At 42.3% G+C, this 26,688-nt stretch overlaps 1 protein-coding gene across 2 annotated transcripts in view; it reads left to right on the forward strand.

Annotated features, from left to right (window-relative positions):
- LOC112161654 (inositol polyphosphate-5-phosphatase A) overlaps positions 1 to 26,688 on the forward strand; it is a 145,962-nt gene that overhangs the window by 54,263 nt on the left and 65,011 nt on the right. For both annotated transcript variants that reach the window (XM_024296979.2, XM_024296978.2), the window contains exon 5: positions 24,662 to 24,725. In XM_024296979.2, coding sequence (XP_024152747.1) covers positions 24,662 to 24,725 — 64 coding nt within the window. The remainder of the gene's footprint in view (positions 1 to 24,661; positions 24,726 to 26,688) is intronic.

Below are 26,688 nucleotides of genomic sequence, written 5' to 3' on the forward strand. Positions count from 1 at the left end.
CTCTGCAAAGTTAGGGAGCTTAACATCAAAATGAAAGAAGTAAAATTCATAGTTCATGCAGCATATCATTTTACTTCACCTGAAAGCTTGATATGAATATCAAAATCTGCAAACAAGAAATTCCACACAAGCATTCAAAATGAAGGAAATAAACCAAGGAGACAAAAAACTAGTGAAATAAGTGGAAATTACTCATTTTAGACTGGAATGTGAACAAAATGAGAATCTTTGTACAAGTTGGAACATCTCAATAAATCCTCATCAAATCTAATATTTACATTTATTTTTATAACATTAAACTACATTTTTGTTTACAAAAGAATAACAAATTATGCAAGCAATTATAGTTTTTGAGTCTTAAATCAAGTTTTTCTATGGTCAAGAGTTTGGAGCAAAAGGATTTTGTCTCATTTTAAAAATCATTTCCTAACTCTTAATGAGACAAAATAAATCCAAATTTTGTTGATTAGGAAAAAAGCTTGGAGAGATGTTGAGTAAAGAGAAGTTAAAGTGACTTCAAACCTGGGAAAATATCTTCAATGTATAAAAAAGTTTAAATCGTCCAAGTATCAAATAGTTTGCATTGCAAGATGTAATTGTGACGCGGCTGCAGGTCAGTGACCTCTGTCCTCCTGACGCTTTGATGGTGATTCTGTAATTGGAGACACAGTGAAGCTCCATAAAGATGCTCGGTCTGATCTGAGGCTGTGAGCAGACCAGGCCTCAGGTCACTTTGGAGAAACTACACCGAATATCAGTTCCCTTTTCATTGCATCAAACGCATTCGTTCGCCCTGTGTAGGCTGACGTGTTCTCATGAGATTTCAACAGAGACATTCTACACCACATGCGTCAAAGTCAAGGCCCGGGGGCCGGATCTGGCCCTCCGGGTAATTCCATCCGGCCCTCAAGATCATCTTATTAATGCCCCGATATTATCTTGACCTTATTTTTAACTTGTATAATTTTGACAAAATATATTTTTATGGAGCGTAAAATATTGAAAGTTATTTAAGGTTTAAGTTGATTAATTCTGGAATAATTTTCCTGCCTTTTTATTATTCATAATTATGTTAAAAGGTTACAGTTTTAAGGTTTCAAAAATTTACATTCTGCTAGCTTTTTGTACTATTTTGGCATTTACGATTTTTTTAGGCTATTTTGAAGTTTAGCTTATATTTCAGCTACATGCTAGCTGTTTCGGCTAACTTAAGTTTTCTTTTTTAGTTTTGTAGACTAAGTTGATGTTTAGCTAATATTTTAGTTGGCTATCAGCTTCAGTGATTTCAGCATCTTCAGCAGCCAAATTCAGCTTATAGCGTTCTCACTAGCATTATCACAGGTAATGCTGTATATCTAGTTCATAATTATGGTAAAAAGTTACAAAATGTAGTTTTAGAGTGTCAATAAATGTTTATCCTGTTCGTTCCCCAACCTAAGGTGTGTTTGGGACGCTGGCCCCCTGTGTGATTGAGTTTGTCACCCCTGGTCTACAGAGAACCAAGGTGAACATGAACACCAAGCCTGGGTTTCTGGTTCTGGCTCCATCAGATCATCTGCAGGTAGAAACAGGTGGGGTCGGGTATAGTTTGGTTCCTCTGCAGAGACGGCCTCAGTAAAAATCATAAATGTAAAGAAGGGAGCTCCTAGTGTCTTGATACCACCGAGAGCACCTCAGCAGACGAAACGCTGGATGTAATTTCCACAGAACTGCTGCTGGTTCCAAACCCTCCACCGTAAAGACTAAACATTCGCATCACAGATGAGGAACAGACGGCTGTAGCAGCTGTGTGGCACGACGTTCACTCATCAGACAGAATGGCTGAAGGGCTTGTGGAGGTTCCTGCAGGATGCTCTGGGTTCACTCTGAGGCTGGGTCGCATGATTCATATTGGATTTAATGATTTTTAGATAACCAGGTGCCCTCCTACCAATGTCGGTGTTAATTCCAAGAGAATCTGGCTACAGAGGAAAAATATGGCGCCCGAAAATTAATAGCCGGAATCTTGCAGACCTGGCCGCAAAAAAACATAATTGACTGGAAGTTCTCACCCAGAGAACCCTTTTTTCACGTTTCTTCTCTGTTTTTACAACCCTTTTAACAGTCTTTTTCTCTGTGATACTCTCTGTCACAGAGAAAAAAAACATAATTTTGCCGGCTCTTTTTTAGATTCACAAGAGCCTGAATCGATTCGGTTCCGATTTTTTTCGATTCTTTAATTGAACTCAATTTTGAGTTTACACATTTAGACACATTTGTTTATAAATAAATTAATAATCTACTATATGTTTTGAATATATTCATATTAATCTGATCCAGTTCACATACTGTAAATGTATCAGTGAAATAATGAGATTGTTAATATCATCCAGTGTTACATGGATTCTCTAAAGGAGAAGTTCTAACTAAAATGTTCAGATCATTAACATTGGAAACATTGTTCTGCTTCTCAGCAAAGTATGAGGGGAAAAAAATTATGTTTTAGACCACAAATGTTTACTTTAAAAATATTTCCTTAAAAGAGTTTGGAAAATTAATGTCTGTGAGTTTATGAAGATGTTTATTTAGTCAGCAATGTTTGTTTAGGTCAACCGAGTGTTAGCGTTAGCCGTCTTATGGGAAATTCCATTAAACGTTAGCATGAAGCTAGCAGACTTTGGCTTTGTGTGCTAAATCGATTGATATTTTTATGAACCGATTATTGATCTATTAAGCTTAAATCAATTCAAATTGATTCGTTTTATTAACCTAGCCCTAGTTACAATAAAACGATTGACGTTCTCTGTGCCATTTGAAGCTCATCTTCACAATAAACTAGTAAACAGTTACAGTTTATTTGCATTTAAAAGCTGATAGTTTTGAAAAGGTTTCAAAGTATCCTTTTGAAAGCATTTCATAAAGTTTCTAAATTTCTGCTTATCTAACCGGCCAAAGTTGGGAAATTTCTGCTTTTGTGGGATAGAGATTGTGGTTGGCGCCATCTTGCGTGTGACCAGAGGCCCCTCGTTAATTCAGCGGACATGTTGTTTAGCCCCTCCCCCTATGCATGATGGATGGATGTAGAGAAGTTGCATCCATAAAAATGAAGACTCTTTATCTATTCAGTGTTTCTGCAGCCAACAAGCAGCTTTCTGAGGAACGGCGATGTGATGCCCCCCAGTGACTCTCCTTTTTGGATCGCTTTCATTGATCAAAGAAGAGAACGCCCCCTCCTCGACATCCCTCCTCTAAATGAGCTGATAATTAATGTGGCTTGGTTCTGCTAGCACAAACCAGTGGACGTGGAGATGGATCGGACAGCCTGGCTGCAGACCAAAATGCTGCCCCCCCGGTGTCCTCTCTTTGATCAGGGATGCATGGCAGCGCCCGCCCTGCTGTTCCAGCTCCCACAGGTTGTCCTCCTGTACACCTGCCTGATCACCATCAGCACCCTCTTAATAATTCATGCAGCTGCTTCTCTGCCTGCAGGCTTCGGCATTCCCGGGCGGTAATTCCGTCTGCTGCTGAAGCTCTTTGCTGCCGGGGTTCCCGGCCGCCGTTCGCTCTGCTCTCAAAGGGAGCGTCGAGGGTCCACCTCTGGAGCTTGAGCCCGCCGTGTTGGGTGTTTCTGCTCTGTTCCCTGATCTCAGCCTAAGCACCATGACGGTGTGAGGTCTGACGAGGGGGGGGTCTGGCTGTGAGCTCGTCATAATACCAACCAACAATGTGATCATTTCATTTTCACTGTGTGTCAGACAGCACACACACACAGGGACAAGGTTAATCTGAGGTCCCATTTATTTCACTCCAACAATGACTCTAAATAGGCTTTCAAAAGCAGAGGAGACTGGGAGCTACCAATAATCCAATCACACAATTACGGCCCAGCTTGATTCTGTAGTTAAGTGCATTTTTATTGTGTAAGGTTTTCTTTTTCCTTTGCATCCCCCCCCTCCCGTCCGTCCGCTCTATTTTTCCTGCCTCCCACAACAAGAGTTCTCTCCCTCCCACTTCTCATCTAATATGACCATAATTGGGTTTGGTTGTCCAAATCACATTTGAACAATTGGGTTATGCTCCTCTGAAATTGGAGAGGTCTGTGGGCCGGCGTGGGCGGGGAGTTAATCTGCTTTTGTTAAGCTCCCCGTTTGGTGGCGGCGGTGGGCTGCGGCGGGTGAAGCGGTTTACCTGTCACTGTGGGCACGGCTCATGATTCAGCCGGCCTGCTCCAAACCCCCCCCGCGAGTGCCCCCGCCTCTCCTCAGACAAATAATGACATTTGAATCGAGCATTAACAGGCTTAATTACTTTAAAATTGTCATTTTAATTTACACTGATATAGTATTGATCACACAGGCAGAGATTAAGGCCCTCAGTGGAGCGCTTGATGTGGAATTAAACAGCGCCGGGTCCTCCGGGGGCCCGCTCGCCTGTCCTGCTGCAGCCAGAAGAGGAATGACATCCCCCCTAATGAACTGGCAGCATGCGCAGACATGAATTTCAGGCCCTGCTGGAGAAGGAGGGAAATAATGGGGTTTGGGGAGCCATGGCGGGTTATTCATTCACTGCCATGCACCAATTCTCCTGTGATTCATCCCTGGGCCCCCGGGCCCCCACCGCCTGTTTGCCTGCCACATTCAGCCTGCCTGACCTTTCTCCTGCCTAAGTGTATATATATATATATGTGTGTGTGTGTGCCTCCCCCCTCCTGTGGGGGGCCTTGCCTGATACCTGGTATCATGTACGAATGGAGGGAGGTGTTGCAGGAGGGGGGGTCTGCTACGATCCTCTAATCCAAACATCTGCGAGCGCGGCGGAAGTGCCGGTTCGTGATTCTCCTCTCATCGCGCCTCACCGGCCTGTCTGAAGAAGATGGCACTTTCCCGGGGAATTGATCTCCTCACTTGAGCCTGGAGTCACGCACAGCTGGTTAATATCAGAGGGAGGACGAGCGAGGGCCGGGGGGTGGGCCGATAAATCCAAGCAATTTCTCCCCAGTTTAAAGAAAGCCAGGGGCTCCTGCAGTCAGCACTGTGCTGCAGAGTAATTAGAGCAGAATGGGAGAACCTCCTGACACCTGCCTCAGGTGAACACACTCAATGTGGCAGAACTTCCTTTGAAGGCGGCTCTTGGTGGTGGGGGGAGCACAAAGAATAAATAAACATGGTAAATATTTATGGATTAATGTACATTAGCAGGAAGTGGCCATGAGCTTTTCCTTAACACAGGCCTTCAGCTCCTAATGTTTGACCTTTAAAGACTGTTATCGGACAGAAGAGACGATGCTACACTTTAATTATTACAAACAGGATCTCCACAGGTTTCTGTGCTTGATGTTAAGAACTGAGTGAAGATCTAAGATTTCCCAATATTCTCAAATCCAGTCCTGGAGGGCCGGCCTCCTGCTGCTTTTCCAGTAATCCTGCCTTATCTGCTGCTGATTACCTGGATCAGGTGTATTTAGCCAATAAGGACACCTCTGATCTAGATCTTCATGTCCTCCTGTGTTACTCCTTTATCATTCTCATGCCAACTTAGCGGTTGTAGTCAGTTGTGGTTAAATGTTTTTGCCTGTGACCCTCTTGGACACTAAACTAGTGACTCTTTCCTCTTCCATTCACACTGAAGTGATGCTGAAGGAAGTTCATCTTGGACTCCACCCACTCTGGTATCAGTTCCAGCCGCTATCCACAGACGTTCCAGTGACATTAGCTTAACCCTTGTGGTATTCAAGGTCTGTTAATGTTGGGAGTGGCGTCACCTGGAACCAATAGACAGCGCGCTGAACTTTTTTTTCTTTTTTCAATGATTTTTGATTTTCACTGGTGTCCATGGTAGACATGAAATCCTGTCAGCCTTCATCCACATTGGGCTTATTTGGGCCTCATAAGAGAGCATAAGGTATAAACATTCAATTTAAACATCTGCATAATTGACATTTTAGGTGGTTGATTCAGACGCAGTTTATCTCTGACCTCGGAACGTGGCGTCGTTAAAGACGGACACAGTAATTCTGTTTGACCTCCATTTACAGGATCTCTTTACATGCTATTCCTCTTAACCCTCTATACCTCATAGCCCCTTTGCCTACGCCCTGCAACACACTTGAAAATGTAACCCTTCAACTATGCAATATAACCCTACCCCAGGTAACCCTCCACCCACACACTGTTACCCTCCACCCCACAACCCTCCATTAATGCCAGGTACCCACACCACGTAACCCCCAGCTGTACCATATCACCCTCCACCTACACCACGCTCTGTTGGAGTTTCCTCCGTGGTCCAATTGTAATATGTTCTCTCAGTCATGTTTTGAACGTTTAACTCTTACTGCATGAAATGTTAGCTTTGAACCTTGATGTTGCCCTTGAGCCTGATGTCTCTCAGCACTTTTGAAGCAGCTGAAAAGTCTTTGCAGTCGGTGTCGGTGTTGTCTTTAGCTCCTTAACTGATTGCATTACTTACACCTGGATGTAAAAGTGGCCGCCATCCTGACGATGAAGGCTAAACAAAACAGCATCCTGCTGCTTCTCTTGGCTGACGACCCATGAGTGATATCAAGATGCCTTCAATACACGTAATGGACTTGGCACGGCTGAGGGGAGCCGGGCCCGGGCCCGGCTCCCCTCTGTCATCCAATCACCTTATTCTAATGCTGTTGCATTCTTTAGTCAACCGGCCGTCCATTCACATCAGCCCACAACCACAGGGACACACTGCGGCAGCACCTAATCCAATTAGCAGGTATTGTGCAGCACATTTCAAACACATCGGCCATTAAAAAGGCGCAGACTCATTTACTGCAGCACCCACCTCCATCCCTGGTTTGTTGTCAGAATAATGGCATCACCGCTCCACTCACAGCCCGCCTCTCCTCTTTAGCTGTCATTACTCCCCACTCTGCCCCCCCAACAGTTTCTCCACCTCTTTAAATGCGTAGCCGACATTATTGTCATGTTTATGTTATATACTACACATTAATTGCTCATAAGGACTTTTGCTGCATTATTAAATCATTTTCACTTGCTCTTCATTAGGAAATAGGAAGCCCTCAAGTGAAACAGCTGGTTAATTACAGGCCTCATAACTTCCTAATCTGATTTTAGGGGATGCTGGCCAGTCGGATGGGTTAGCCAGCATATAAATAGATCCATGGAGAGGAAAACAAAAAACCAAACAGCCACATGGCTGGAAATTTGCTGTCATATGCCCTCTCTCGCCCTTGACTGAGTCTGTCGTGTTCCTTTTCAAAGCTGGGCTCTCTTTTGCATCTTTTCAGACAAATTGCTCTCACATGCTTCACGTTGAACAAGGACGATAACTCATCCGGTTTCTCCGAAGGCCTTGTTTTCTCACAATATTGAATATTGCATTTTGGCATGACTCATTTTGAGGGTCAGACAGCATGAAGACGTCTTTGTCCCTGAAGAACCACCTCCGTTTAACTATTACCTATAAAAACAGAGGGCGCTCTCATTCAGAGGGGTGTGTCCCGCTCCGGGTGGTAATCAGGGCCTTTCTCCTCGTCCCAATTGATTCTTGTGAGGAAAATGAGTGCAGTCGCTGTGAGGTTCAGGGGGTCAGAGGGAGACCGGCTTCAGCAGATGAGGGGTGGGGCTGAGTGAGCGGAAAGAGCAGTCATGTGACTACCAGCCTGTTTGAGGAAACTACTGAGCAATATCCTATTCTATATGGTCTGTCTGAGGAGATGGAAAACACCATTTTTGTGCCATTTTCAGGCTGTGTGCAAAGAGCTTTATCTCATATACTCTCCAATGTAACCTCCCAAATGGTAAATGTCAATAATCGACTTAATTGATGAATTAATTTATAGTTTTATGATCAAACCAGATTGACCGACTACATTATAAAATGGTTTAAAATTGAAATATTGATTAAATCGACATTAAAAAATACCATTTGGATTGAGACACGATATGCTTATTCTACCAGATCAGAGGTCTGCAACCTTTGCCAGTTAAAGAGCCATTTAGGCCTGTTCGGTAATGATCAAAACCTAATGAGAACCACAACTTTCTTCATTTATTTACTATAAATATGAGTTATATTTATTTAGGGGCCCTAAAAAATACATAAATATGCAGATAAACTACAATTTTCTCATTGTTTTTTTTTTTTTTTTACTTTTGACAAAACCTCATTATGACTTCATTTCAAATTAAAAGTCTTCCTGTCCCAAACAGGAACATTGAAGTGAAGCAAATGTATTCCCAAACAAAACGAGACAAAAATGACATTTTCTCTTGTTATACTTCAGGTTTACCTTGATGAGCCATCATCCTTTTTCCTACTTACTACTGCTGTTAACTGGAGCATAAACAGGAAACACGATTGATTAATGATCCAATAGAAACTTCCAGATTCAGCTCAGCCATAAACTTAGCTAAAACAAATTGAATCAATGCTACGTTAGCAACCCTTACTTTTAAAAATGACTATTATTTTGCATTATTAGGTTGCAGACACTTGTACTAGAACATAAAAACAAACGAGGTCCATCACAGCAGACATAACACATGTGATGCAGCAGAAACTGATCAACCATCCGATGTGTGGAAACACGTTGAATTTACAAAGTCATGTGACCATACAGTGTAGTAGAATGTTCTAATAATGATTATTCTGATGTGGAAAAACAACGGTGGACTGAACTTTATCAAACTAAAATGTGAATGGATTTGACATTCATTCTTGTTTACTTGTTTGTTTGTATACATATTACATTTATTATTTTGAAGAAATCCAAGGAATCTGGAAAACTTCACCTGCACTGTTCAGTACCAGATATTTATCTCTGAGTCTCACTGCTGGAAGTTTGGGATCAAGATGTTCTGATCCATTTAAGGTCAGTGAATCAGATTGTTCAAAATGAACCAAAATCGACTATGAATTGTATCATCAACCACAAATTATGATATGAATCGATAAATCAAACCATTACACCCCTACTGTACAGCCTTCTTAAAAGTCCAAAGCCTCTAGTAACAGTCTCGTTCACACAAACATCCACACACTGATGGGGCTCCGTTGTCTGACACTGGCACCACCCTCAACCACCAGGAGAAATGTTGGGTTTGGTGTCCTATGAAAAAGCTCCAACCTCTTGAGTCGTGGCATGAATGTTTTGGCCTCCACCTTGAATGTAGCCTGGTAACCCGGGCGAGCAGTCCAAACCTCTGTCTGACCCCATGAACATGTCCGATTGGTGCCTATAAAGGTATAAAGCTAAGCATAACCATATTTTAGTCAATAATGTCTCCCAAGTGGGAACTAATCTGACACAGAGAGTGGCCCAGTCAGAAGGGTTCATGCCACAATAGCCTCCTGTGTGCACCATGCAGCGGCTAATTACCCACTCATTAAAGGCTTCTCTAATTAGATTGGATGTTATGCTCTTACTGTTAAATTCAGGCTCTTAATTTTAACAGCTTAATTACATTTCTGATCAGAGGAGAAGAGAGACTTTTCAAAGAGCTCCTGGGCTGACTGGAAATGAGGCAGTTCTCAGAAAGCTGGAGACCTGGATGTTGTTTTTGCGCTTCAGCTCAAAGGTTTGAGAATCGCAGCACTCAGAAACAGCACAGTACCACCTGGTCATCTGCTGAGCGGTCGATGGGGCGGCCTCCTCCTGCAGGACCTGCATGGGCCCCTCCAAATCCTCTTTTCTTCCCACGTCTGTGGGTGTGAGGAGTTACAGGAGAGCAGCCGGGGTCCGCCGGCTCCTGGCGCGGGATGCAGCTTCCCCTCCTCTCACACCGGCTGCAGGAAGGGCCCACTGCTGCGCCCGCATGCGTAAAAAGAAACATCTGCGCATGAAAACTCCTCTTCTTTATTTATTATTATAATAATACAATAAGAGAGAAAAAAGGCCCAACATAATTTGTTGTTATCTAAGAAGCTGATCCTGCATTTCCATTTGCTTTTCATGCAGCGTCCGTGTGCTCGCAGGGCCGATGCACTGGAGTATAACTAAGCTAGCATGGAGGATATCCAACCGTTTAAATCAAGCCTCTGGGAATTTTACATAACACATCATTGGTTTTTACATAAAGACAAAGAAAGGCCACAAAGAGGCAGCGGACGGCGTCTTAGCCTGAGACGAGCTGCTGCGTGTGTTTCTCCTCTTAAGCTTCACGCTCCTGTGGTCACTGTTGTGCTCCAAGAACGCCTCTGCTCACACCCAGACAGCACAGCGCCGAAAGCTGCTTATTTTGAGGTGGCCGGAAAATCATTTCTGGGCAGGAACTCCTGCAGCAGGTTCAGAGATTCACGTCAGAATGGATGGAGCAGAGGCTGCATCGTTTGATGCGACGCCTCATCACTGAGACGCAGTTGTAGAAGCAGTTGTTTGTGTTAAGGAGGAAGACGGGCTCTGGAGGTTAGGGCTGACACAAACCATAATTTTGATAGTAGACTAATCAGCGATTATTTTTCCAAATACTCCTGGTTCACACACTGGACGCGGAAGTCGCTTCCATTCGGCGCCCTTGTTAATCTATTGCACGTGTCAAAGTCGGATCCGGCCCACTGGGTAATTGTATCCGGCCCTCCAGATCATATTATTTTATTGTTATTAATGACCCGATGTTATCTTGCTCTCATTTCAACTTGAATAATTTTGGACAAATACATTTTTATGGAGAGTAAAGTATTGAAAGTTATTTAAGATTGAAGTTGATTTGTTCTGGAATAATATTCCTGCTTTTTATTATTCAGAATTATGTTAAAAAGTTACAGTTTTAAAGTTTTAAAAGCATAGTTAGCGTGTTCAATAAATGTTTATCTTGTTCGGCCCGTGACCTCAAGTGTGTTTTGGATTTTGGCTCCCCGTGCGATTGAGGTTAACTCCCCTGATCTATGGTGTGGTTCACAGCAGCTGCGGAGCACCACGGTCCTGCGTGGAAGGCTCGCGCTGTGCAGCAAATCTTTTCGCCTCTGGCCTATTTTGTGCACGAGCCGCAAGCGATCCACGTCAATTCTGTCAGGAAGTTAAATCAAGATACACGAGAAAATCCTGTTTATTTTCAAAATCTAACCAATTTTTCACAATAAAACACGATTGACAAATGCGATCATGTTTTTGTATCTAAACAGACTGAAGAGATGAGAATACACATACAGTCCTTACACACACAACAGACACACACACAGATTAACGTAGTGGCCCACTCTGGAGGAGGGCGTCGGGCTGGGTTTTGGGAATGGGGGGTAACACTATTTTTTTTGTAACACTCACAATAACACGTGGACTGAATCACTACTACCTGCAATTTATATGTTGAATTTCACCTGTACATTTTTCATACTGTAAATACTTGTTGATACCTCTCACTGCTATTTATTCCACATTGCACATTGTATATACATATTTATACCTGCTAAAGCACTCTGGATGGATGCAAACTGCGGATTCCACGCCGCTTCCATGTCCAGTATGAACCTAGCCTTAATCGGGTCATGCACACATCTTAACCATCATTAGCTTTAAACTAACTGAAAGTATAGACAATTAGGATGATAGTTTATTAAATTTATAATGAATCGTGCTGCTTCTGTCCTTCAGTAGTTTCTGGTATTAAAACAAGATTAACCCTAAAACTTCTGAGCTCCAGTGTTTATATTCTTTGATTTACTGTAACTTTTCAACCGTTAACACCATAATAATTAGACATTAAAGATTTTCTGATTAAACGTCACAGAAGACACCTCAGGTGTTAAAGGCTTAAATCAAATGAGGTCAGCATCTAAAACGAGGAACTGTTTTTCACAAAAGATAACGTTTTGTTATCACTGACTCAAATATAAAAAAGTACATTTTTTGATTCTGAACGCTCACAACTTTTTTCAACTTTACTACAATCCGACTCCATATAATATAAAGTAACGACTAACCAACTATTTTAATAGTTGACTAGTCGACTAATCGTGGCAGCTCTACTGGAGGTAGAGAAATGGGAACCTTTCTAATAGCTCTTTCCATGTTTGATAAAGCGAAACCACAGAGATGCAGCAAACTTGTGCGTTTCAACACGTGCCGCTCCTATAGACTTCTTCTCCACTGTGACATTGCAAGGCCACGGCCACCGGCCCCAGGCGGCCGGACGGACACAGGCTGACGGATCACCGCTGCAGACGTGCAGCTCTAACGGCTAACTCAGCATCCTCTTGGGTGGGGTGGGGGGGCACTAAAAGTCTTCTGAAGTTGAAGGGAAAAATCTTTAAAGGCAAGTAAACAAGTTGTGCGTTTGATCAGTGAACTTCTGCAACTTCTTGACTGGACTCAGTAATCAGTAAAACTGACACTGCTTCCAATCCCTCTGCGGCGCAGATGATCCTAATTTAATCAGGTCTTTCACAAATGAGGCCGCATGAATAGCAACATTATTGAATCAGATAAAAATATAGATTGATGAACAGTCCATGACAACATTAGCAGCCTTTCCAAAATGCAGGGATGAAAAAAAGAAGAGGAAAAAAAATCAATGAGCTGAAGGGGCTGTCGTTTCCACGGCCCCCCCTCTAATGGGAAGGCTTTTATAGATGGAGAATTACAAGTTGAAATATTCTTTTTGATTATTGGACATCCATAGCCAAATATGATTTACATTAATGAGCATAAGTATATTAAAGACCTAGTATCCCCTGACATCTGAAACAATTGAATAATGGCTTTGGCGAGCCGGCAGCGGCCGAGGAAGCAGAGGGGAGGTAATGCCACTTTAATTACCAATGGATATCTCAATTGTTCCAATTGATTTTTCATCCTGAGGAACAATCTAATAAGGCAAATATGCATCATCTTCATATCCCTTTTTAAAAATATGATTTTTGTCAAGGCAGACAGCCTCGTTCTTCAAAGAGGAACTCGTCATGCGGCCTCAGGATCAATGGAGCATTTGAAGATTGTCTCTTCCTGCCCAGGAGGAAGAAGGCTCTTTTCATGGCCGCCTGCAGATGTCTGCAGCACTTACTGTTGACAAGTTCACCTTGTTAGCAGACGCAGATGCCGCAAAACTTTCTCTTCAAAACTATAATTGGTCTCCCTTTGAGTTAATGAGTAAATGTTGAATTCCAGAAAATGCGTCATTAAATTGAGGACAAAATCATTGAAGTTATGAGGCTACAAAAGAACACAATCATGCTAGTGTGTAAATCTTTGAGTGACTGTAGATGTCTTAACGTCGTTAAAGTGTCCTCAGCAGCAGTCTGCTTCAGCTCTGCCCTGATAAAACTCCTTTATTTGCTTATCTTTATGCTACCCTCCAGATAAACCAACTCCAATGAACCCAGAGCTTTCACTGTTAACCTCAGTTTGGATTCGTTCCAGTAAAACCAACTCTCTCAAGGCTTGTTTCCATAAACTGATTGACCAATTTAAACCCCATTTCTGTGTGGACACTGATCACAGCACGGGAGAACAGTTAACCTCTAACACCTGAGGTGTCGTCTGGGACCCTTAAACACAAAGTTTTTAACATACTATAACTTTTGAACTGTTAACACGATCATTCCAGTAGATATTGAAGGAGAAAAGTGGCGTGATCAAAGATCAAAGAACATAAACACTGGAGCTCTGGTGTTAAAGGGTTAACCTGCAGTTGGTTTCAAAATGTTCATTGGGATTCCAGGAAAACTTTTTTTTTTTTAATCTATCAAACTGTCATTGTACCAATCATTCCAGCTCAGAGCGTCTCTGCTTGTTTGGGAATGTTAGATCACCTAAATCAGGGGTCGCAACCTTTAACGGTAAAAGAGCTGCATAGTCTTACTTTAGTTTTTAAGAAATTTGGACTTGCATTCATGACCTTCTGTTTTTTGATAACAGATATGAATTAAGTCTATTTTTTGTTTTGGTATGGACAAAAGCAAAAATACAAAAAGAACCTAGCATCTCTTAAAATGGGATTTTTTTATTTTTATTTTTACATTTGACAGAAGCTCAAATAACGTATTTTTGAAATAAAAGATGCTTTATGTCAAACAGGATCATCTCAGTGCAGCTAGTAACCAGTATTGTTCAGCATAAGATAATATGTGCTTTTAACTCATAAAAGATCGAACTTTTTTTTTTAAGTTTTTCTTTCCATATAAATCTGTTCGTTCTGGAGGTAGAGTTGATCAAACAAGACGTCTTCAGGTCAACAGGATGTAAAAACCTACATAGTTTATCATCTATGTGAACCTCAGACATCAATTTATACATTTAACTCATCTAAATTAAATAAATGTTAATTAAGTAATTCTTACTTTAAGAAATTGCTTTGCCCAGAGAGCCACCATGGAGAGGTAAAAGAGCCACATGTGCCTCTGGAGCTGCAGGTTGCAGACCTCTGCGTTACAGTATATGGTACGGATGGGAGGCTCTGTGTGTTGTTCTTCACAGAGACCCTGGCAGCGCCCCAAACCATCTTATGCCACTGCAAGAACAGGTCCTTCAGAATAAGTCAAACGTTTAATCTCATTTTTTATATTTAGTGTTTTCTCAAACTTAGATTATTTTGCTTTTGAAACACTTTCTTATTAAGCTTTATTTAACAAGGAAGTTGCTTTGAGATTAAGAAATCTCTTTTACAAGGGAGTCCTGGCCAAGGGGTGACAAAAAAAAAATTAAATTACAGTTAGAAAATTAAAACATTTCATTTAAAAACAGTTGCAAAAGTTCTGTAAGTTTCCAGTCCTTTTGTAGCATGTTCCATGTGGTGGGGGCAGCAAATGCAAAGTCCCTTTTTTCCAAAGTTAATGTGGGAAAATGGAACCATCAGCAAAAAATAGTCATTGGAACGCTATCCATATGAGTCTATTGTTCTCAGGGTGATTAAAGAACATGTATAGGAGGGCAGAAATCCAAGCGGGGCCTTGGAGATAAAAGTGCACCAGTGAGTCAGCCTGCTGGTGGACAAGAAAGACTTTGATAAGATTATTTTTCTTGCAAGACAGAAAAAAGGGTCTTTTACTCGGGCTGGGAATACTCAATGTGATACGCGATACATGGCTCACGATATCGATGATATTGCGATACTGTGATAATTGGTAAAAATTGTTTCTGATAATTCACAATTTTTAGAAGAACACATATTTTAGGAAAATATCTCCCCATTTGTTTTTGTTTTTTTGCAACAAATAATAGAAACTATTGTGCAAGTCAGTAATACTGTCTTTCACAAGCATTGACACCAATTGAATTGGTGGACGAAAATAATGTTTTACAGCCTCTTTAAACAAAAATAAAAGGTCCATACTTGGTGAGAACCCATCAAGAATCAATCGCAGGACTAAACATTGCAATATATTGATGTTTTAGCACACTGCTACTTTTGACTTTGTAAAGATTGAGAGGAGCGTCGACATGATGAGCAGCTTCCTCTGCTCCTCCGTCACCTTTACGCCACAGGTGAGCAGAGCGCTAGCTCCCTCCTCAAAGCGTAGTGCGGGTTATTTTGTTGTTTCTGAGCAAAGCTCCATTTAATCTACCTCGACTGTGAGTTCATGGCAGCGGTCCTGCCTTTGCCCCGTCTCATTAGGAGGTCAAGCAGGGCACCGCCCCCCAGGTGTAATCCCATTTACTCAGTCCCAGATTTTATGTCCTCGTTAAAAGCTGCTGAAGTAGCAGCGTGGTATTAGTAAATAGAGGAGTGGAATAAGTGAGAGCATTAATCAGTCTCAGTGAGAGGAGAAGCTCACCTTCCTGAAATCACCGCATAAATTCTGGTTTGGAAGCTTTAAGGAGAAAAGCTCTTTTCTGCACAGAAACCATGTGCAGTTCCTGTATGCAGCCAGCGCTGCTAACAAAGTTATGGAGATCGTCCATCAGAATTATGCTAAAGAGGCCAACCCTGTGGTTAGAGGGAAAAGTTGGATGAGGCAGAAGCTCTTTTAAAGTCCTTCCATCTACACTCGTATTCACTTTCTTTTTTTCTGGCTTGAATGTCATTGCTGTGATGGTTTTATTTCTTTATACCCTCTGCCGGGCAGGTTAGAGGAGCAGCGGCACGACTGATGAGCGTGGCAGGAAATTGGCAGATGGAAGCATCCATTTCACCGCTAATTAGGGCGTCCCGAAGCCCGCCGACTGACAGGGTTCAACTGGGCAATGTAGTGCCTGCCAGCTCCCATCCCGCGCGCTTTATAAAACGCTCTTTAATTCCCCGGCACAATATCATTAACTTTGTAAGTGGATGAACACAATGGACAAGCAATTTAATTAACTTCTACCATTGAATGTTTGGGGGGGGGCTAAATGAAATTAATGCACAATATTTCCCAGAGAGGCAGCCAGCGCTGGGAGGGGCCGGGATTGTTGGCAGGTCAGGCGCTGCCGCCGCTTTGGCCAATTGTGCCTTCTTTAGACCCATCCATAATGTTTTCCTCAAAAGAAAATAAAATCGCGCTCTGAGATCCATCATGAGCGCACGGCATTCTGGGAGATTTTGGAGTAATGAAGCTGGGGCCGGAAACTGAAACCTTTAGAAGTCGGCTCGAACAGGGGCAAAACTTCTCCAGTGGGTGGTGGAGGGGGGGATGTCCCAGTGACTGGAGGATGAGGAGGATGAGGAAGATGAGCTGGATGAGGTTCAGAAATAGAGGAAGGAACGTTTGAAAGCTCAGGAAAGTTTTCTGCCGGAAGGATTGGATTCTGTTTAGTTATTAAATCTGTTAGTTTATTAATATGATCTTTGTAGACAATTATCTCTTTAGATGTTAATGAATCTTACAAAGTATCTTAATAAACCTTATTCAGCGTATTGTGCTGATAAATGTCTAACACCACATAAAAACATTAATAATGGTTGTTAATGTGTTAATAAAGCTTGCTAAGGAAGGAAGTGTTACTGTTGTTTGCACATAATTTAAAATAACTCAATTCATTATAAAATAAGTGATTTAAAAAGGATTGATCTGGTGTTGAATCCAGTTAATTTTCTGTTTGTTTTGCTTTTTTAATTGTTTGCATTTTAGTTTATCTTCATATTATTACCTTTGAATTTATTATTTTCCCCTCTGGTAATTATTTTTTTTTATGTTTCTGTAATTTCTTCCTGCTTTTTTTAAACCTAAATTCTATTCTTTTCTATTTTTTTTCTTTTATGCTATTTTATTCCATCCTATCTTGATCTATTCTATTTTATTTCATTCTTTTCTTTTATTTTCTGTTATTTTATTTTATTGTATCTTATTTTATTTTATATTTATTTAAATTTATTCTACTCTACTCTTTTTATTTTATTTTAAAATTATTTAACTTTATTCCTATTCTATCCTATTCTCTTCTATCTTATTTGATTCTATCTTTTTCTGTTCATTTTCTTTTCTTTTCTTCTATGCTATTTTATTTTTTATTTTATTCTATCCTATTCTATTCAGTTCTTTTTTACTTTATTTTAATCATATTTAACTTTATTCTGTTCTACATTATTTTATTCTTTCTTTTTCTTTTCTTCAATTTTCTTCTATTCTATTCTATTTTTTTAATTTAAGCGATAAGATTCTCATCCCAGATTGGAATGGATCCTCACTTATAACAGTAATTCTTTTTTTAAGTCAACATGAAGATTTGATAGAAAACAGATTGAGCATCTGCTCCTTCAAACCATCAGCAGATGAAAACTCTAGTTTATTACCAAACAAACTCGATTTGTGGAATAAGTAAAAATAAATGAATATTGAATGGGATGAACTCCTGAATTTATTGGAGGCATGAAGCTGTAAATCTTGGACGAACCCGGTCAGACCCGGCCTGAACTCTGGAGCTGCAGAGGCTGGGACTGCGTTGTCCTGTCAGGATTCAGTCTGGATGCGGTTCAGAGGAAAGGCTCTCAGATGTTTTAGTGGTTCCAGTTTCATGGTGGTTCAGTGGGAGTCTTCCAGAGTTTTCATTGGACCTGTGGAATCTCCCTGAGAAGGATCAGCTTCCATGCAACTTGACTTCCATACGTCAGTGGGAGTGTTTGCTAGCGTCGCAGCAGCATACCCCCCCACCCCCCACCCCCCACAGCCCAGAGCCCCTGCAGGATGTGACGGATGGCTCCGACAGTCGGGCCGCTTTCAGATCACAGGAAGTGATGGAGGAAGTTTTAATGAGACTTTTGTCTGTGTATCCAGTCAGGCCTTCCAGGCAGCCGATGAATCATAGACACTGGCTCAATACTCGGAAGAATCGATGGTGTTTGGCGGGGGCTTTGGCACGCACATGGCAGCTGGGGGGTGGGGGTAGAAGCCCCTCCAAATACACGGGGGTCTTTGGGGTGACGGAAGGCTGGTTGTGCCGTCTTCCTCTTTTAGAGCCAGATATGGATGGGTCCCCTGGTGGGACTCGGGGGGCCGATCCTGAATTGGAAAAGTCTAGTTGAGGTAGGTGTCAGAGCTGCGGTCTGCAGAGGGTTACATGAGTGAGCGCTGATCTTTACCGACTAATACGGATATTATGTCCCTATTAGTCAAAGCTTACCCACAGCTCCTGGCCTAAGCTGCTTTGACACAGCATGACGGTGGGGGGGTTCCTCTGTGACAGCCCGTCTGATTGACCTTTCTGTGTCAGGTGTCTGAATGTGTCCACGCGTGGCGTTTTGAGGCGCCATCACTTGGGATTTGACAGATCTGGAGCTTCAGGAATTTCTGATCAATGCGAGATAAACTGGAAAACAGCCCGCTGGGGGGTGGGGGGTAAAATGCCACCCAGGCAGAGGGACAACACACACATAATCCTCCTCACTTCCACCAGACACACACGAGGTTTGTTTTCTGCACACACTCCTTCATAGTGTCCCAGATAACCATTTCTAAACAGAATAACGATGGAGTCATGTGATCTTATCTGATAAATATTTCATTCAACCGTTTGTTAGAATTTGTTGATTATAGGATCAATTTTAAATTCTGTTTGTCCCTCAAAAAAAATGTTAAGCTAATATTTCCTGTAAGGCTTATTATTGATGGTGATTAATTATGATTTTAGTTGAAAATTAGCTCAAAAACAGAGGATACATTAGCTTTAGCGTCTTCACCACCATTATTATCTGAACAAGTTGTCAAAACCTGATAATCATTTTGTTTATTTGTTTATTATTTTTTATTTTGTTTATTTGTCTGGGATTTGCAGAGGAAAAACTCTTCAAATCCCAGCTAGATGATTTTCTTTAAAAGTTAGTCCATGTTTAACTAAAATTAAGCATTTTAATGATGAAGTCAATGATGCAGCTATGAAAGAGTCTTTAGTGGAGATAAAAGTGAAGCGTTCTCCAACAAACCGAAAACATGTTTGGTTCTGAATCTTCTTTAAGAATAGCTGTGAGGAAAAGCTCCTTCTATACCAGAACCATCACCGTCCAGCAGGGTTCTGATGAAGTTCTGTGCTGGATCAATCATTGTCCATTCCATGTTTGTGTTATTTGGCAAATGTTTCCACATACGCTGAAGCTTCAGAAATCTCATTTCTTTCCTGAAATTAGCAAAATAGTTCTGTAGTTCATGTTGTGTAACGACACTACCCAGAATGCCTAGAGGGGCTGAAGGCAGAGGGTTGCTCAGAGGCTTGATGGGGAGTTTCATGTGTTTTCCAACAAACTGTTGGTGTTGTTATTTAGCGTGTGTTTGTAGGAGTTAAATCTGGTGAGAGCCGGCCTCTTTCAAAAAGCGGCTGACTCACGAGAGAAAGCAGACTTCTGTCAGAGAATCATCAGTCTGGTCAGATCTAAATCCAGTGTTCCTAAAGAGCGATAATTTAAAAACTTTATGAATTCATATTTCACAGAAACCTTTGGTTTCTTCAGGTCAAATTGCTGCTTACTTTGACTGTCTCTTACAGACAGTCCTGATCAGCATGATAGATGAAGCCTCAGCTCCCAGAGGACGCTGTGGTCCACCTGTTGGTGTCCGGCGTTCTGCCTCAGTGTCCAGAGGTGACGGACTCTTCTGGTTTTATGCATATCTGTATATGAACACACAGCCTCGCTGCTCTGTGTTCAGCCTGAGCAGCTTGTGGATCCGGCGCTGCAGGTGTCCCTGCTGGTTGTAAATAGGATTCTTTTGATTCTTTTCTTAGACCTTAATGGAGGAACGATTGCATGAAATGAGCAATAAGAATAATCACTGGAAGTAACTATAGGGACTCATCGACATCACTATTTACTGAAAATATTAAAGTTTAAAGACTTCAGGTTAGGTCTTTTAAGTTTATTGGTTTAGTTTGCCATTTACATGATTTATAAAAAATGTACAGAATACACAAACCACCAATAAAAGAGAATAGGCAGAAGCGTATGGCAATTACTAGATGCCTCTCCTTTAATACTCTACAGTCCATGCTGATCAATTTACACACCAAATGAATACAATCAAGTAAAAAGCAATCTTTTACAAATGAATACAAGTACATCAAATTTTTTTATACAGGTGTTTTGTAATCACTTAAAAATTTACATTTTAGATGTTTTTTATAGTGCAAAAAGAAGTACTTAATTGTAATTCATCACTCAGTTCGTTTTCACACCGAGAACTGAAACAAATCTCACTTTAACATCGGTTTGGACTTTAACCTGTTCAAAGTCATAAAGACTTATTCTGACTAACCCTTAAAGTAAATAGTTTCTGGATATTTTTTATAACTACGTTATGTTTTACTCTATGAACAATTTCTAATACTTTAACATAAACAATTTCTTTTGATTTTAAACTTTTACACAAACAAAATAATAAACTAGTTGCTTTTCAATATCCAGCTCTGTTAACTATCCTTATAACTTTTTTTGTAATTTAACCAAAGATTCAATGATAATTTTTCCCACATTTCCCCAAATCTCTGCAGAACATGAAGGATACAGAAAAACTCATGAACAGTAAACAAGATACAAACTCTTTTGTTTCATACATCCCTGAATACGTATAGATCCAGAAACTTTGTGTTTTCTGTGATTTATATGAGATTTCTGGCTGCTTGGTGGTGGTGCAGTGGTTAGCACTCTTGCCTCACAGCGAGAAGGCCCCGGTTCGACTCCCGGCTGGGACCTTTCTGTGTGGAGTTTGCATGTTCTCCCCGTGCATGCGTGGGTTTTCACCGGGGACTCCGGCTTCCTCCCACCGTCCAAAAACATGCTTCATAGGTTCATTGGTGACTCTAAATTGTCCCTAGGTGTGAATGTGTGTGTGATTGAGGCCCTGTGACAGACTGGAGACCTGTCCAGGGTGGACCCCGCCTTCGCCCTTCAGTAGCCGGGATAGGCTCCAGCACCCCCGCGACCCCGAAAGGGCAGAAGCGGTCAAGAAGATGGATGGATGGACTCCGGCTTCCTCCCACCGTCCAAAAAACATGCTTCATAGGTTAATTGGTGACTCTAAATTGTCCCTAGGTGTGAATGTGAGAGTGAATGTGTGTGTGATTGAGGCCCTACGACAGACTGGAGACCTGTCCAGGGTGAACCCCGCCTTTGCCCATCAGTAGCCGGGATAGGCTCCGGCACCCCCGCGACCCCGATAGGGACAAAGCGGTCAAGAAAATGAATGAATGAGATTTCCAAGATAAATTATCATCAATTATTACTCCTAAAAACTTTGTTTTTAAACTAATGTAGAGAGCACATCAGAAAAGTCTGCCGTATAACATACAGAAAAGTTTGAAAAAAGACAAATTTGGGGAAAAAATGTTTCAGTGTAAAGTATTAGATTATGGAACAATCTTGAGTCCAGTCCAATTATTAAATTAAAAAACGTGAAAAACAAATGCTCAGACAGGATGAACTTTAAGGATGCTGGGTGTGAGTTCTAATAAATATGATGAGGACTCTGAGGCTGTCAGCCTTGTGATGTTTTTGCTTCTCATTACAAATAGATATATTTGGTTAAAATAGCCTCATGGTTTAGATGAATGGGGCAGAGATAATAAGTTTTATTTTCACCAAAGACAAGAATGTTGCATAATTTATTGTTGTGTGCTGGGAAAAGGAAATACATAAGTAAATGAAATGTGCAACAGCTGGACCAACAGAAATAAAGACTGCTAATGTGGTATTTCTGAACTGTGGTGACCCTTGAGTGAGGTGATAACTGTTATTGGTAAAGAAAACCAGATTATAGATAAGCAGCATCATCTGTTTTCCCAGTGGGACCCTGGTTAGGCAGGCGTTGCCATGGTAACGCCTCATAGCTGAGCCCATAAGGCTGCCTAAGTGTGTGGAGGACAGGAGCACACATTAGCCTCTAAAGATGCACAGTTCCACTGTCAGGGTAGTGCAGTGTGCACGTGTCGGCCCTCCGGGGACCGAGCGCTCTCAGAGCACAGATTGGAGGTGAGACCTTGAAGAAAAATTATTACTTTTATGTTTGCTTTATGGCTCATTTTTCACATTAAACTGGAAAAATCTATGCAGAGGTCACAGGATTCCTGCCTCTGCTCCTCTGCTGGACTCATTCCTGCAGCCCTCAGTATCGATAAAGCATTCTGCAGAGCGCAGTATGCAGGATATGTACTGCAGCTTTCAGTCTGTCTTTGTCGTCGGGCAGTCTATTGGGACCTGTTCAGGCTGCGTCTGCGGGGATTTCGGAAATGTCAGCTGCACGGCGCGCGCGCCCTGATCTGCGAGCGCCGCGTGAGTCGTGATAAGAGCCGGCTTTGCCAGGACGAGTCATAAACCCAGCTTTTATGGCCCAGTTATTGTCTTTCTGTCTACAATTACAGTGATTACTCAGTTCCCTTACCTCCCCGCAGCCCTCCTGCTGCACTTAATAGACTGCATTTTCCTAATGGAAAATTAAGTAGGCGCTATGGCAGCAGGGTTTATAAATATGTAAAATATACTTTTAATTATTTCAAGTGAATCTGGCAGCTAATCAATAAAGAGGAACGTGACAAACATACGAGTGACACGGGCCATTGTGAAGCCTCTGCTAGGAGATAAGCGCGGCCTGTCAGCGCAGGCCGGCCCTAATGAATGTTTGCAGCCCGCCATGTAAGGAGACAAACGCATTAATTGTAGCCGCTAATATGATAGCTTCTTCATGAAGGCTGCGGGGGGGTCCGTGTGCATGCATATTCATCAGGGTTGAGGGTTAAGTAGAGTTTTGATGTCACAGGTGGCCTCTTAGTTGTTTATTAATTCTTTGATTGGTGCAGGTCTGTTTGCTAAGGAGCGTCTCCACTGATGGCAAATGGTCGTGTCACGGATGAAACATTATTCACTTTCTGTCAGAGGACGTCAGAGAAATAGATGACTTCCTTTATACTTGGTTGTGTTTTTTTAATTTTTCATTTGAGAAGCTGCAAAATATTCTGTATTAGGACAAAAGGAAGATGGGGCGGCTGTAGTCAAAGCACACCTGTGTAAAAACATGAAGGTTTTCTGCTCTTCAGGAGCTCTGCTGCTAAAATATGTGGATTCCTGCAGCAGCACAGACACTGTTTGAATTCAGAGGGAGATTTCAGAGGATTAGCCTTGAGAATCACCATTCAGAACAGTTCCATTCTTTTTTCCGTTTTCAGCTCTTCTCTGTTTATTGGAGGTGTTTTTTCTCACCACTGGTGTATTGAATGAAGAATGTAATTTCTTTCCTTAAAACTATCGGGGGGTGGGGGGTGGTGGATTGTATCTCTAGGAGAAGGGTGTTTATCTCCATCTTCTGGATGATCACGTCTGGCAGTTTTAAAGCACTTCTGTTGTAAATTGGATGGCAGTAGTGCTTCGACGTGGCAGGAGAATTATCCACTGCGCTTTAATCTGTTTCTGGGAGGAATATCTGTGGAGAGTGGCAGCGATGCCCCCCCTCCTGATGAATAGTACTTTCCTCTCCTTGTTTTGCTCCTCGTCTGTTGTCGGCACTTTAAGGTGAAAGACGACACAAAGAGAAGCGAGCGCCAATAAACACCCAGGGCCTTCCTGGAAGTCGTCCTCCCTCGATGGGAAGCTGTGACCTTGAGCACCGCCTTCGCCTGGCACAGTAATCGCACCTACCCTCCTCCCTCCTCTGCCGGCCCCCGGGAGAAGGAATGATGGAGGGGAGGGCACCGTGGCGAGGGTGCTGGTCACCAGCCGCAGCCCTCATCAGTTAGATGTGAGACGGCGTTTTGTGTTCTGTGTCAAGGAGATGGACCTCACGTTTGTGCTTTTGACAAATCAGCAAATGTTTAATCTCAAGATGTGCCGAGTCTCATAAATAATGCAGAGGCCGGCCCGACGGCTGCAGCAGCACCCCAAAACAGAGAGCCGCCGTTTCTGCGACCGCCACCTCTCTGCTCCTGTCTTTCTGGGGAAAGTTCTTCAGCTATCCCGCATTATTTTCTGAAGCGAGAACAAAGAGCGGGAATTATCCCGAGCCGAAGGCCTGCGTCCAAAGACACAGCGGATTGAGCTCCAGCTTTGCCTCCGTTTGCCTAAAATGTAAAGAGGCAGACAGAAAGCAGTGTAGTGGACTGTGAACCGCATCAAATCCCCCTCTGCTCCACTCCACTCTTTCTCACACTTTGATTGGCTCGTTCGCCAACTGGGAAAGTTTCTGATGGTTTGCAGGGAAAATGAAGATTTTAAGCCGATTGAAGGACGGAGGCTCATTGAAAGTCCATCTGAATGTAAGAGCTGAGCGTACTGTAAGAAGAGAGCACCTGTTGTTGTCAAGTTTGTGAACCCAAACACTGAAGTGCTTCACTGAAATGTCTCATTATCTGCTCTTCCTGCAGGCTCTGGGAAGCTTCTACTTTATCCACGAGACTTTGAAAAACATCCAGCAGTTTGATTTCAATGGTGAGTGTCTCGTCCGGCTCCACATCATCAGGCTGAAATGACATCCTCACATCTGCAGCCGTTCTCAGACCATTCCTGCCTCCATCAACACCACCCGGCTGAGATTGGCTCTGGATTTAATGTAAAGGACCCGATGGGTCTGTCTGCTTATTAATATTGGCGTTTAATTCATACGATTTCGGGCCTACAGTAATGGTGTGTGCCAAGTTATTGGACAGTTACAGCCGTCTCATCAGTGTGAGGAGTCAGAGGGCGCGGGGGTCCAGCGGCCGTGCTAATTAAATAAAAGATATAGATGTGGCGGCGCCTCGCTTTCTATTACACACCACGTCAGGATTAACACCAGCTGCCCCTGTGAGGGGCGGGGCCAAGGCAGTGGAGGAGATCCAGAGAAGGTGTGAATCACAATGAAACCCACAAATACACACATTAACTGCTAAGAGCTCCCTCCGACCTCCTCTACACAATCCACGACATTTTCCTGGTTAGGGTTCACACTTCCAGGTCTCTGAGGCATTGAATGGTGTCCTTGCAGCAGGTAACTTGTTTGGTTTGTCTGCTGTGGTCGGACATAGTTAGGTGTCAGAGCGCCACGTCTGTTATGTAACCCCAGAGTCGCCTCTAACTCAGAATGTGGATTTCTAATTGCATTTTAAAGTTTTAACTACAAGGTCACTGAAGTCCAACAGTCAGCTGAGCTGCCACAGCACCAACAGGAGCAGGAAAAGCAATGAGAGAGAATTTAGAATTCCCTAAAGGAGTTTCACATCAAAACATACACCAGACTAACGCCTGGTTCACACTGGACGCAGAAGTGCTGCGGATTAGAGTGCGCGCGGCGTCCGCCCTCTCCTGCAGTTCATGGTTGACAGGCGCTTCTGCTAGACCTCTTTGTTTGTTTTTGCCGTCATGGGTAAATTAATAACCTAAATACATGACTCCATGTTTCTGCAAGGAACTGCTCTCTGCCTCTCTCTTGTTGTTTTTTTAAACCCAAAACCCAGCTCCACTCCCCGCTCCAGAGTCTGTCCACTACGTTAATCTGTGCGTGTCTCATGGTGTGTTGTGACTTAATATCTATTTTCATCACTACAGTCTGTTTAGATACATAAACATTGTGGCATTTCTCAATAGTGGTGTTCTATTGTGAAAAATTGGTTATGTTTTGAAAATAAACCAGATTATCTCATGTATCTTGATATGACTTCGTGTCAGAATAGACGCAGATTGCTCATGGCTCACACATAAAATAGACCAGACGCCGAAACGATCCGCTGCACGGCACGAGCCTTCCGCAGAGGACCGCGGCGCTCCACGTCAGGTGTGAACGACGCCGTAGGTTAACAAGGGTGCAGAAAAGAAGCGGCCTCCGTTCCAAACCGCTTCACGCGGTTTCCGCATCCAGTGTGATCCCAGCGTAAGATGATATGCATTCCCCACAGCTCATGAAAACAGTCATATATATATATATATATATAATATATAGATAGACCTATAAATTTGGATCTATTGATAGATCTATATAGATATATAGAGATCTATATAGATCTATTGATGGATCTATGTATATGTATATATATGGATGTATATGTGTGTCAATATATGTGAGTATATATACGTAGATCTATAGATGAAGAAAATGTGCAATAACTGGCAGATCAGGTCATCAAACAAACATCTATGAATTCAATCTGCTACAAGGGAGGGAAGTCTGGACACCTTTGCTTGGACTGCTGCCCCGTGACCCGGTCCAGAATGAGCAGTAGAAGATGAATGGATGGATGGATGGAAAAAAAATATATTAAAAAGTGGGATTGGTCCGTTCCCACAAAACAAAGCAGTGCAGTAGATGGAATGACCCCACTGCTCTGATGGTGGAATCAGACCCCTCCTCAGTTTAATCCTGCAGACCTTCATTCAGACCAGCAGGTGGAGCAGTTGTCTGAGGGAGCCAGCCTACATC

This window comes from Oryzias melastigma, linkage group LG15 (assembly GCF_002922805.2).
Source record: "Oryzias melastigma strain HK-1 linkage group LG15, ASM292280v2, whole genome shotgun sequence".
Taxonomy (NCBI): domain Eukaryota; kingdom Metazoa; phylum Chordata; class Actinopteri; order Beloniformes; family Adrianichthyidae; genus Oryzias; species Oryzias melastigma.